We start from the raw sequence: 14,693 nt of genomic DNA on the forward strand, positions 1-14,693 counted from the left end.
TTTATCTATTTATTAAGTGTATATTGTTCATGATGTCGACATATGAACATCCTATTTTAAATACACAATTTTAAATTTTTATTATTATTTCATTTGTATAGAAGTTGTAGTTATATCGTATATTTTTTTTTAAAAGTTGTGTTTAGTTATATGTTCTGGATGAATCTTACTACGGTTGAATCGAGATTAGATTAATATATAAATTGTTGAATCAAGATTAGATTAACATATAAATTATGATTAAGAACGTATCACCTATTTCTATAATTTAATCTCATAAATCATCTTTTGATTTTGATATATTTTAAGCATGTCGATTAATCGTTACTATGGAGACCTACGACAAATCCTCCTATGTATCCAAACCAGAACATGTGATCAACACAATTTCTCTAGTTGATGTGGGATCACCCGATAGGCCCAACACAAACACTCGCTAGGATAGGCTCGAAATGACTCTGATACCATATTACGAAGTGGAGTTTAAGCCTAACTCAACCCCATAAAACTGGCTCATAGGGTTGAGGTTTGCACCCACTTATACAATGAAAGGCTCTAATCTCTAGTCGATGTGGGATCTCCAACAATATTTGATAAGTTTCATTTCCCTCTTATAAGAAAATTCTAAATAAAATTACTCTTTCAATAAAAAAGAAAAAAAATTCTGTCCAAAATAAAATAATAAAACTTTTGTGAAAACTAGTTAAAGAGATTTTTTGTCCGACAAACATCTAACCCACAACTTCCCAATATAAGGTATATCATATTTAGAAATTAATTCAAACTTTTTTGCTTTTATCTACAGTTTTATATTCTTAAAGATGTGTCCAAAAATTTAAAATAATGTTTAAATTATCTTTAACTGGAACACATATATGTAAACTAAACATGAGATGTGCATTTATGGTTGATTCAAACATATAAAAAAAAAAAAAAATTGGTCAAAAAATAAAAACATTAAATGTGCATGTTCTGTTAAGCTTCCCAAGAGTGATGATGGTTCCTCAACTTAGTTTATAAGTATTTTAAAAACTTCAATAAATCAACTATTAACTTATGTAATTACTATATTAACATGTTTATAAGCACAAAATATTAAAATAGTTTACTTATAATGTGTTTAAAAAAGTCTATAAACTAGTTATTATTTTATTTGACTAGTTTATTAATATAAAATTATTTGATAAGGTAGCTTATTTTAATAGTTTCCAAGTTACAAACTATAACTTACTTCTTATTTAATTTTCTTTCATTGTTATTTTTATTTTACTTGTTATTTATCTCTATATTTTTTTCATCTTCTTCCCCACTCCCCAACCCCCTGGTGCAATTCGTCCACCAAGGAACCAAATTCTAGTGGGGTTTTCAAACTCAAAAAGCACAAAACGGAGATTCGAATTTGGCTCCCCAGAACCAAATTCCGGCCACCAACCACATCGGATTCTTCCACTCTTCTCCACCACCCAGAAAAAAAAAGAAGCAAAACCACCCCCAAAAATTAGCCTCTTAGAATCGAATTTTGGAAGGGTTTTCGTCTTGGGCGTTTCAAAAACAAGATGAAAATAATGTTCCAATTTTCCGAATTCTCACCAACTACTGTAAATAGGGTTCAGATCTGCAGCAGCTGCTCTAAAAAACCACCACTGCTTATGCTCCTCCATTCTACTTCAATTCACCAGCTGGTCCCACAAAATACAGACCCTGCCGGAATACACTGCTGCATTATGCAGCAACCACTAAAAATTGAAAGTTTTTTTCTGCCCTGAAAAAAGGTGTTAATTCCTTCCTTATAATGGTTAATTTCTAACATGCCTATTGAAAAAAGTTATACCTATGAAATGTGAAAAAAAAAGGAAGTTTTCTAAAGTTGAGTACTATTTTACTCCTGTACACATGTACCCATCAAACTTTGCAGGTAAATATACCTATCAAAGCCCTATCTTCAAATAAACAAACATATTTACTTATTCCATTTATGAATATTTTTATACACCCTTTGAGTCTTCTTGGTGAAGTGAAGCATTATACTTTACTCATTTTAGAAATATTGTGTAAATAACTTCTGTTAACAAAAAGTCTTCATCTCTTAAATTCTGGACAAAATCAGAGCATCACTTCAATATAGCCTACTTTGAAGGAAAGGACTCATCACATGATCGATACCAAGCCTAATATTTGGTTAATGCCAAAACAAAAATCAAAAGGCCATCAGTATCATCCTTTTGTTTTTCCTCAAACTTGTGTTTTAATATATGCATTGTGCTGCAAGAATATTTCTTCAACCCCAACTCATTGGTTCCTTTCATGAGTTGTCAAATTATTGGGAAATAGAAAATTATGTATCATAAAGGCAAACTAGAAATTTTTATGAGGTGGAAAGTGGCAATGGTATATATAACAAAGTCAATATATAGTTTAATAAATAGTAAAATAAAATTTAAAAAAATAGTTTGAAAGTGAATAATATTCTCTAGAAAAAAATATATAATTCACTAGAAAACACACGTGAATTAGAAGTGGGGCTTTGGTGTTATAAAAGAAGGTTTGAGTTCCTCCTATAGTATCTTACACCTAGCTAGCTAGCTCCCATTTCACATCATCCATAATCCTTCCTCATTACAACCTAGAAGAATGAGTACACATGGTGAGTCCAATTTATATAGATTGTAGATGAAAACATTCATAAACTATACTTCTTATAATGTTTCCAAATTCTGCATGATATTAGGTTACTATGTTTGATACCAATTTATATAGATTGCAGATGGAAACATTCATAAACTATACTTCTAATAATGTTTCCAAATTCTGCATGATATTAGGTTACTATGTTTGATACTAGTTTTTTTTTTTTCACTGTCTTGTTAATTATTTGTTTATGTTGAAGTTGTTTGGAAGATTGTTATTTCTGATTGATTAATGTTGATAATCCAAGGAATAAAAACAGCAGAGAAATCTTCATGGAATAGGAGCAAACCATATAAAGTGATCCTACCTGCATGCACATTCAATTCAGATTAAGATATTATAATTCTGCAGTTTTTTCTCTATATGTATTGATCAACTTAACTATTCTTTAATGTTTGAGGTAAAAACTTCATATTCACTGTTTCCTGATTTCAATATGTAATGTGAATAATCCACTAATGTGATTCTGATACCATTCTCACCAAGATTTACACTCTTTGTATCTCTAGAATCATCACCAAGATCAGTTTCATCACCAAGATTAGTTCCTCAAGAATCATCAACAATAATTGAAGGAACAGAAGTTACGAGTGGGGATCAGATCTCACTGTTCAGAGGGTGTGTGTTGGAAGGAAGATGGGAGTACGTTATATCTGCATATAGAAACGACAGAGAGTACCACAAAATCGGAATCAACGAAAGCAGAGGCACTGCACTGCATGTGGCAGTGAATGATGGGAAAGTGGAGCTGGTTAACATTCTTGTTGGAGCAATCTTGAGCCATGAAGGGAGGGAAGTGGTGAGTGCTGACAGTGCACTGAGATCCACCAATGAGAGAGGGGACACTCCTTTGCATCTTGCAGCCTCAAGAGGGTTCATTGGCATGTGTAAGTGCATCATAGGGGAAAATGGTGAAAGGAAGGATTTGATTAGGGATAGGAACAACAAGGGTGAAACACCTATTTTCAGGGCTGTGCTCACATGCCAAATAAAGGCCTTTGTGTACTTTCACAATGTTTCCAAAGATTTAGATGTTCTACTTTGGAACTATAATGAAGACACCATCCTTCACTATGCCATTTGGAGAGAATTCTTGGGTAAGCAAGCTTTTAATTCCATCTTCATATCTATCTACTTCCATTAATCTACATATATCTTCAAAGCTTTTCACTTTATAACCTTCTTAATCAATATTGTTTTACTCATTTGAAATTCACCAATATGAAATCTCTAATAACATTTTGTCACTTTTAATTTTGAAAAATCATTTAGCCTATAGTATCTATAAAAGAAATGTTAAACAATTTGATTGTTAAATTGGATGTAAAAAATTTTACTTTTATTTTTTTAGTATAATTACCGATGTTTGTCACTTTCATCTTTTTTTTATATTTTGACAGTGGAAAAAACTATTTTTATTTTTTTCAATATAGTTACGGATCTAGCGACCAAATTTTGTGACACTTCCATTTTCAATCGCTAAATACACTAATATTACTAAAAATTCATTTAGTCGTTGTTTCGATCACAAGTTTGAGACTCATTTCAATTGGTGGCTATTTCAATCACGATTTGTGACCATTATTTTTCAATCACTAAAATCGGTGATTAAATTGTTATTTTCTTGTAATAATAATAATTTATATATTATTTATATCGAAAAAAATATATTTCTCTTATATCATTATACAATTGAATATTTCATTTAAACATTTTTAATGTTATGCATATGCAATTCATACCTTTCATTTTTTTTTCTAGAAGTAAAATTTGAAAATAATATTATGTTGTAGACGTAGTTTATTTAGATGCTAAAAAAATAGGACCTAAACATGATTTGAATGACCAATAGAATAAATTACTTTCTCATATCACTATTTTAAATTAAAAAATAACTACATATATGCAATAGAAAGAATTTTACAACAAATTAATTTGAGAAGATTCAGTTTGATTGGATCAAAAAAAATTATTGTTAATGATTTGTATGTGTGATTGATATATAGATTTGGCAATTATAATAAGTCATTGTTATCCTCAACTTGTGACCACAAGAAACAAAGATGGAGCCACACCTCTCAAAGTTCTTGCTTGCAAACCTTCAGCGTTCAAGAGTGGAAGCAATCTCCCATGGTGGAAGCAAATTCTATATTATGGTAAGTCATTAATATCATAATTAAGCTTTATAATTAATACTTATAATTTTATGTTGTATACAATTCTAATTAAAATACATCCTTTAAAAAGTGAAATTCTTAATTAATGGCTAGCTGATTTTATTTTACATAAAATCCTCACTCTTTTTTTTCACTGAATTGTGTTTACAAATTTGATCAAAAAATCGTATTTTTCTTAATGTTCACCAATAAATTAATTTTTCTTATAGTCCTTCAACTTTTAATGCTCACTTTATTATTTGTACTACAAACACTAGCAACAATCACTACAAGAAAATCATTAAATAAAAACTAATTTTAGAGACAAAAAATAATTAGTTGTTATAATGACCAAATTAGAGACCATTTAGAGATTAAAAAAATAGTTTCTGAATTATTTTCTATTATTGTTAAATGGTCTCTAATTTAGTCAATATAACAACTAATTATTATTTTTTTTCTAAAATTAGTTTTTAATCAATGATTTTCTTATAGTGAACCAAAATAAAAAATAAAAAAAAGGATTTCCTGAAATTATGATTCCAGTCGCAAAAATAGTGTCAAAAGTTTAGAGTGTTGTTGTTGTGAAAGATAATGATTGATATGTCACTAGTACAATGAGAATTGGACAAGATGAAAAGTTGTGTCCCTTGAATAAAATAAGCTTATGTGACAACAATTAAAGATTCTTTGTCAACAAAAGTACTTGTGATCTTTCACAACCATTGTTCCTACAAAACAAAAAGACTACTAGTTCCGGAGTAGATAAAGATTAAAACAAAATTACCATGTCAAATCCATTTTAACGCTTATTGCTTCTTTATAGACTTTAAGAAAGTTATAAGGTTAATACACAAATCAGAATAAGCAAAATAAGTTGTACTCTCTTTACCTGTTGTCCATGACCAAGTTTTTACTTAGGTTAACACAAAAATTTCCAAAGGATCAACTGTTGCATTCTTGAACAATATACTATTCCTTTGTTTCCAAATTTTTCCTATTATGACGATCCACGTATATCCCCAGACTTTATTTCCAGCCTTATTTAATCTTAGAATATTAAATTGTCTTAAATATTATTTTGGATCAGAGTGTAGCACAATTACCTCGTCAATCCAGATATAACACCAAACTATTTTAGTAATGTTGCAGTGTAGGAACAAATGAGTAATAATCTTCTCTTTCTCATCAACACAAATTCCAAACTATTTTAGTAATGTTGCAGTGTAGGAACAAATGAGTAATAATCTTCTCTTTCTCATCACACATGACACACAAAATATTTTCCAACACTATTCTACTCAAAATATTTTTTATGGCCACTCTATTTTTTATCATTCTCCATGCTAGAAACTATGCTGAGGGAAGAGCTTTTATCATCCAGAAGTTTTCATAAAGTTCACTTTCATCTCCAAGGACATCATTAAATAAAGCATTGTAAGAATATTTGACTGTAAAGACTTGTGCCGCATCTTTTTTCCACAATCATTTATCTTCCCCTTCCATGTTCAATGTTATGTTATCTAACTCTTGCATCAAAAGATATATTTCTTATGTTTCTCATTCAAACCTCCTCCTTCTCCATTCCAAAGACCACTTCCACATATCATTTTGCCAACTCCTTACGTAAAATAATGTTGCCTTCTTACAACAAGAGATAGCGTAAAGTCTTGGCCATTTCTCTTTAAGAGGGGTGTTTCCTACCCATGTCCTCCCAAATCCTTATAGATTTTTCATCCCCTATTCTCCATACAATATTTTCTTCAAAGCTTGTTAAGAAGTGGGCTTTAAGCCTAACTCAACCCCATAAAACCGGTTCATGGGAGTGAGGTTTGCACCCATTTATATATTATGAAATGTCCTTATCTCTAGTTGATGTGGGGTTTCCAACACACCCCCTCACGCCGAGGCTACCAACTCGTGCGTGGAGATATATGTTATGGGTGGTCCGATAACGACCCGATAGCGGGTGGACTGATAAACCCAACAAATACTCGCTAGGATAGGCTCGAAATGGCTCTGATACCATGTTAAAATAGATTAGAGATGAACAAAAGGGAACAGAAATGAACAAAAGAGTAAACTGAAGACAAAGGATATGAGAATGAATATCTCTTCTTTCTTATTATTCAAATCAAAACAAATGGTCTGAATATATACAAGTAGTACACTCATTCTAGGGTTTAACTAAAGAAGGAAATAATCAATATTAAATACTAGAATCATAACACACAAAGATAAAATAAAGGTTATTCCCTTCTATAAAGAGAAATAACTGATAATTAGAAAAGACACCCAATTATTCTTTTCTATGAAGAGAAACAACTGATAATTAGAAAAGACTCCCAATTAATATTAGGATCATTCTGTAACTCTGGTATCTATATCCTTTAATACCCCGCCACAAGCTAGAGAGAAAATATTGATGAGACCCAGCTTGGAACAAATATTCTTAAAAGATTGAGGACTTAAAGCTTTGGTATAAATATCAGCCAGTTGCTCTGTGGTGGAAATGGGAAGCAAATGGATGAGACTCTTCTTTAATTTTTCTCTGACCACGTGACAATCTATTTATATATGTTTTGTACGCTCGTGAAATACTGGATTTGCTGCAATGTATCTTGCTGAGTCATTGTCACAGTATAAAAGAGATGGTTGCTCAAAAGGAACTTTGAAATCTTGAAGAAGATAAGTTAGCCATTGAATTTCACATGTAACAGTGGCCATTGCCCTGTATTCAGCTTCACAAGAACTCTTTGATATTGTTCCTTGCTTCTTTGATTTCCAAGATATGAGAGAATTCCCAAGATACACACTAAAACCAGTCACTGATTGTCTTGAATCACTGCTGGTGCCCCAATCACTATCACAAAAGGCTTTGAGATGAACAGAAGTAGTGGAAGAGAAAAATAGACCAAGACTTGGATCCCCTTTGATATATCTGAGAATTCTAATCGCTGCATTATAGTGAACAATTGTAGGCTTAGCAAGAAACTGAGAAAGTTGTTGCACAGAAAATGTTATGTCAGGTCGGGTATTAGTGAGATACATAAGTCTTCCAATCAATCTTTTGTAGGCTTGAATATCTGTGAAAGGAATACTTCCAGTAGAAGAGAATTTCTCATGATTATCAATAGAAGCCGATGCAGGTTATGTTAAGAAGTGGACTTTAAGCCTAACTCAACCCCATAAAACCGGCTCATGGGGGTGAGGTTTGCACCCATTTATATATTATGAAATGTCCTTATCTCTAGTCGATGTGGGATTTCCAACAAAGCTATTTCCCCAATCCTTCAAAAATGATATTTTCCTAATGTCTCTCCACGATAATGACTTTGATTTAAGATGCCTTGTGTTTTTCAATTCCTTCCAACCTCCACATTTTGAGTCTAATAATTCTTTCCAGAATTTCCCCTTTTCACTTCTCAACCTCCAAATTCACTTTCGTAATAATACTAAATTAAATGTTCTTAAATCCCTAACTCCTATACCCCATCTTCCTTTAATTTGCACACCTTCACCCATGATACTCACACTATTTTCTTATCCTCCCTCCCTCATCCCCATAAAAATTGTCTTTGAATTTTGTTAATAGTAGATATTATCCCCGTAGGCATTTTAAAGAGAGACATATAAAAGAGAGGAAGAGATGTAACCACAAATTTTAGCAAACAAATTCTTCTTGCAAAAGATAGGAATTTCTCTTAATCTTAGCCACTAACCCATCCCAAAACGAGTTTTTTCTATGATTCTCTCCATCATCATGTCCCGATATGAAAAAAGGATACTCATAATATCACAATTAAGAATTTCATCATAATTGTAAATTAAACTAGTTATTATATGTGTACCTCCTATTTTACTTTTTAAATAATTTACTTTTAACTTGGAAACTAGCTCAAAACATTTGAGAATAGATTTTAAAACAAACATGTTTTGGATTGTAGCCTTACAAAAAAAAAATGTCATCATTATATTGTAACATGCTCAAATTTACCTCTTTACCCCCCACTTGAATACTATGGAGAAGATTATTTTTAACAACCTATCTAACAACTCCAACTAATCCATCTGTCACAATAATATACACAAAAGGTGTGAGAGGAACACCTTGTCTTAAAACCTTTTTTAGATTTAAGTTCAACGGTTGTGCTTACATTTACCAACACTAACAATGTAGAGGATTCTAAACATTTTTTTATCAAGCCCATCCCTTTGCGCAGAAACCTATTCTTCATAGAATGCACATTGTCTTAAACCTTAAATATATAAAGTATCATTGAATCAAGTAATAAGCTTTTTCGTAATCTACCTTTAAACATACACTACTTTTATTTTTTCTCTTAATCTCCTCTCCTCCAAAGTCTCATTTGCAGTTTGCATACTGTCTAACAAACCCCTTTCCCCTCCCCTCTAGGAACACTGAATGTCTATGATCAATTATTTTGTACAACACCTTTACCAGTTTAAGGGATAAAATCTTTAAAACTATCTTATATACATTACCTACTAGCGAAATAGGTTGATAAACATGTAAGAACTGAGAACAAGCTGATTTAGGAATAAGAGTTAAAAAAAGAAGCATTCACTCCAATGGAACTTGCAGAATTTTGAACTGCATTCACCACCTCTTTTTTAATTTCCTCCCAAAAAAATTAATGAAACCAAAATTGTAGTAACCCAGGCCCAAACTCTTACTATTTTTACAATTCCAAACTGCTTCTCTATTATTGCCACCAACATTTCATTATCTTTATCATCAATTGACTAGAAATTGAGATATCTACTAATTCCACTATTTCAATAAAATCATTAAATCTCTCCACCTCTCTAACATTATCAGAATGTGTATTTGTTCCTCTCCTTTCACCTGGATATATAACTTCTCTCATGAAAATAAGAACTAAATTCATCCAACCAAGGTTATCATCTTCCACTATAAAAACTAACCTAAAAAAGACCTCATGGTGCACCAAATTGGGTTTCAAAAGCTTGAATTCTCTAACTAGATAATGTGAAACCATAACATATTATTAATTAATTAACCTAAATAGCCATTTTGAAAATATTTTTTAAATTATTTTATATATAAAAGCTTACATGAAAAGTAAATTTGCGAAATTTTAAAAATAAATATATACTTAACAAATAAAATAAAATAAAACTTAGATGATGAAAATCATATCCATATTAATGTAAACTAGAAAATCAAACATTTAACTGAGTGAGAAAAAAATACAACCCTATAAAACTTATATTTTGGAAGACCAAAATTACATTTAATTGATCTATGTTATTTATCAAACCCACCAAAACACACTTTTAATACTATTTCTATTATTTTCCATGTCAAAGGTATTCTTGTAGAACCTCTAGATGCTGAGAAAGCTATAAAATCGTACATGGAGAAAGTTGAAAAGTCTGAGGACCATGAACTCAAAGGTAAACTTTTGATTAATATTTAAAATGTTATAATACTCGTTAATTAATTAACTTTAACTCATTAACGCATGCAAGTCAAATTCACCGTTGCTTTCAATTTTCTCCACTTTTATGATCTTACGACTATTAATTACATATTTATTTCAATATATATATATATATATATATATATATATATATATATATATATTCATAAATGAATAACAAATTGGTTCCTTCATTTTCCAACACCTTTCATCGGTATTTAATTGGCTATGTTATTATCATTTTAATTTTTTTATGCATTTGGTTAACTATATTATTTTCTTTTGTATGAACCACGAGTCAGCAAATTAATTAATTCGTCTTCACTTCCTTGTTACTCTTCTCTGTTCTGCATAATCCATCTGCTAACTAAGCTAAGATTTTCTTGATTATTCTCCACATTCTTCCTATTACCTTAGCATCATAATTATGCACAACTACTACATTCTTCTTCATTTGCCTGCAACAAAGAAAACAGAATCCTTCCCTTTCTTAGGCTAAGAGGTACAATTCAGAAGAAAAAAAAAATAGTGTGATTCTCTGTATAAACTTGACAAAACAGAATTTTGTCCCTAACCAGTTGTTGCCTTGCCTGCATGCCAACCTATTCTGCCTTTTTTCTTGCTACATCCAAAAGACATATATTCATAGGTTTTTTAGGTTTAAAACATGCATGGATAAACAACTGATAGAATGATTGGTAGTTTTCTATTTAGTTGGTTTTTTGTTAGATATCTTTTCTGTTTTATGTATAAAGGTTGTGACATTTCTTAGTGTTCCATTAACTTAACTTAGGTGTTTTAATTTTGGATATATATCACATTTAGTCATTGATTGAGTTGTATTATTATTATTTCAGTGAATATACATTTAGAAAATGAAGGCAAGAAAGCACAAATTTTTGTGGAAGAAAAGTATGCCACTTCTGTTCGGTTTGTAAAGAGTTCAGTTCGATTTGCATTCAAATGCCTTAGCCTTTCAGGATTGGGTGTCACTGCACAAGGTATGTTGATTGATGAACTTTTACATAAAATTCACAAAAATCTTACTACAATATAAAATATTATAGTAGTTAAGTAGTGAACATAACCTAGTTGGATTATTTATCACAAATGATTACTCTTCTCCATGCATATACATAACTTTGAAGACTTGAAAGCAATAAAGAAGATAAGGCAAAAACACAAATGGGGTCGTCAGCTCTTGAATATTTTTATGAAAAGACCTCATGAGTCCTACATGGGAATTTCTGGGGGTCGACCATTCATGAAACTTGACACAGGGCACAACGACTTGGTCCAACCCACCCGACAACAGTTGCAAAGTAAGCCATAATCACTTCACTTTATTACCAAACTTTATAATTTTACAAATCCATGTTCGTTATTTGTATTATTATCTAAATATTTGGTCCTATCTTCCTCCTTTCTGTGCATATCTGCAGTGGTGGGTGTTGCTAGCTCAGGGCAGAGTCAACAAGAGAATACTAGAACAGAATCTGCAACAAAAAATGAGGAGAAGGAAACAACATTTGTGTCGGTAGCAAAAGCTGGCATAGTCGACCTTGTGAATGAGCTTCAAAACAAAGTACCAACTGCCCTCAATGACAATACCAACCCTGAAAAGGAAAACCTGCTGGTTGTGGCAATGAAGAACATCAAATACAAACTTGGGGAACACCATGTTGACAAGAAGGAGACTGCATTTTTGACTGCTGCAAAAAACGGCATTGTGGAGATTGTGTTTGAACTTCAATCCAAAATACCGAGTGCTGTGCATGAAACAACATCCAACAACGAAAACGTGTTGCTTGTGGCAGTGAAGAACAGGCAAACCAATGTTGTTGAGGTGTTGAAGAAGAATTTGGATAAGGAACTGTTCGATAGCTTAATTTTGGAAGTGGATAATAGAGAAAACACTGTGTTGCATTTAGCTGCAGGTACAACTACCAACACTGAAAGGACTTGGCAAATTGCTGGTGTTGCCATGCAAATGATGTGGGATATCAAGTGGTATCAGGTATGCATGCTTTCACGTTCATAATATTATCCAAGTCAACCTTTGAACATGCAACACACACACACGAATGTATGATTAATTTGCATGATCATGCATGCATGCATTGATGCAGTACGTGAGAGCCCTAGTGCCGGAACATTTCACATTCAGAACTAACAAGGACGAAAAAACCGGCGGAGAAATCTTCAAGCAAAAGCACAAAGACCTGTTGAAGGAGAGCTCGGAGTGGCTGAAGGAAACCTCCAACTCCTGCTCCGTTGTGGCTGCACTAATCGCCGGCGTCTCCTTTGCCACCTCCAGCTCCGTCCCCGGAGGCACTGATAATGGAAAGCCGGAGCTAGAAGGGCAGCCGGCTTTCGACGCCTTCGCCATCGCATCCCTGATCGGCCTCTGCTTCTCAGTGACCGCCCTGATAATGTTCCTGGCCATCTTGACCTCCCGGAAACAGGCCCAGGACTTCCGGATGAGCTTGCCCTTGAAGCTCCTCTTCGGCCTCAGCTCTCTCTTCGTCTCCATTTCTTCCATGTTGGTTTCCTTCTGTGCTGCACATTTCTTTGTGCTCAAGGACAAGTACAAGAACATCTTGTTCCCTGTCTACATTGCCACTTGTTTGCCTGTCACTTTCTATGCAGTGTTGCAGTTTCCTCTCTATGTTGATCTGCTTAAAGCCATTTTCAAGAAGGTCCCACAACCAAGTATTACCATCAGCCAATTCTAGAGGGCTTTTTCTTTTTCTTCCCACACATGCTTTTAAGACTTATTTTTACCATCAAAAAATAAATAAAATAAAAGAGACACTTCAGAGATCTTCTTAACCCTTATATATATAAAATCTCATATCAAACTTTTTAATATTCAACCAGCTAGAGGTCCAATAAACATTACAACGCATAAGTTATATTGGCATAATAGATCAAGGAACAAGAACACAACAATAGATCAAGGAACAAGAACACAACAAAAGTATTTGATTCAAATTTGCTAAAGAAGTGGTATCAATATAATATGATTTTTAACATATCAATATGAAATCGTCTCGATGTGTCATGATTTTAATATTTTTTTCTTAAATAAAGTCTTACTATCGTGATACGACTTCATTTTAAAAAAATTATATAAAAAATTGTGTCACCTTAACACAACTTCTTATTAAAACTTGTAAAATTGTGTCAGTGTTATGATAAACGATTAATTTTCAAAAAATGACCACATTTAATGATTTGAAAAAGAAAATTGTACCACCACCACACACATGCAAGTCCTATATGAACGAACTATGTACATAAAATAAAGATAAATTATTACCTAATTACTTTTTTATATAATTAATAACAAATATATTAAACAAATTCTCAATGGTAAAAAAGTTAAAAAATAATATATATATATATATATATATATATATATATAGAAAAATGATGGTTGAACAACCGCAAATACCTTGCTCCAGCACACAACTGCCAACGTGGCAAAGATAATAATATTTTATTTTTGTTGTGGGTCAAGTAATTTTTTTTGAAAATAGGACATTTGGGTGCCCTTGGTCACATTGTAAAATTAAGTTAGAAATTGGGGTTGCACCTCTTTCATTTTCTTCTTGAGTTGGTTGTCGTTTCCCCTATTCTCCTCCACATCCTCTTTCACCTTCTCCTCAAGCTTTCTCTTCCAACGTTGGTGGTGGTCGTCGTGGGTGCGCCTCTTTTCACAGTGGTTGGTCGCCGTCATGGGTGCGGCTATTTTGACGGTGGTTGGTCTTGGTGGTGGGTGCGCGTCTTTTCACGGTGGTTGGTCGTCATCGTGGGTGTGGCTGTTTTGACAGTGGTTGGGTGGTGGTATTGGTGACCAAAGGTAATACATTTTGTCTGTGTTTTAGTATTTGCTTGTTTTTCTGGAGTATGATGATTTTTGGTGGAATACACTGTTAAACCGTATATATTTTGGTGTACTTAGTTTTTGTAAATATGCAAGGTTTTTCATAATTTTTTTTCTCTGAAAAAGGAATTTTTTGAAGCTATAATATTTTGAAGAAAAATGATGTTGGTATGAGTTGTCCAAATATCGAGATTCTATTGTGAATTCAGTCACTATTGAGTATATAGACAAAGAGAGAGTCACTACATACGAATATTGTATATAAATAATCCTTATTTGAGTATCTATTACGTATATGTGTTTTGGTGTATAAATAATGCAGAGTCTTGCTTTGGATAGATAATCTTGTGAGTGATTATTGCATATATGTGCCTTAATGTATAAATAATGCAGAATGGTTTTTTGGAATTTGTTAATCATGTGAGTGATTATTGCATATATGTGTTTTGGTCTGTAAATAATGCAGAGTCTTTCTTTGGAATGTTAGGTTGA

At 32.3% G+C, this 14,693-nt stretch overlaps 1 protein-coding gene across 1 annotated transcript; it reads left to right on the forward strand.

The window, feature by feature from the left end:
* Window positions 1–2,534: 2,534 nt before the first annotated feature.
* On the forward strand, window positions 2,535–13,144 carry LOC137835598 (uncharacterized). The gene is made up of 8 exons (XM_068644185.2): window positions 2,535–2,644; window positions 3,198–3,785; window positions 4,695–4,844; window positions 10,200–10,286; window positions 11,170–11,313; window positions 11,461–11,634; window positions 11,755–12,329; window positions 12,442–13,144. The coding sequence occupies exons 1-8, from the start codon at window positions 2,632–2,634 to the stop codon at window positions 13,045–13,047; spliced, it is 2,337 nt and encodes a 778-aa protein (XP_068500286.2). The 5' UTR covers window positions 2,535–2,631; the 3' UTR covers window positions 13,048–13,144.
* Window positions 13,145–14,693: the final 1,549 nt, after the last annotated feature.

The sequence above is a fragment of the Phaseolus vulgaris genome, chromosome 5, assembly GCF_051622355.1.
Source record: "Phaseolus vulgaris cultivar YP4 chromosome 5, ASM5162235v1, whole genome shotgun sequence".
Taxonomy (NCBI): Eukaryota; Viridiplantae; Streptophyta; class Magnoliopsida; order Fabales; family Fabaceae; genus Phaseolus; species Phaseolus vulgaris.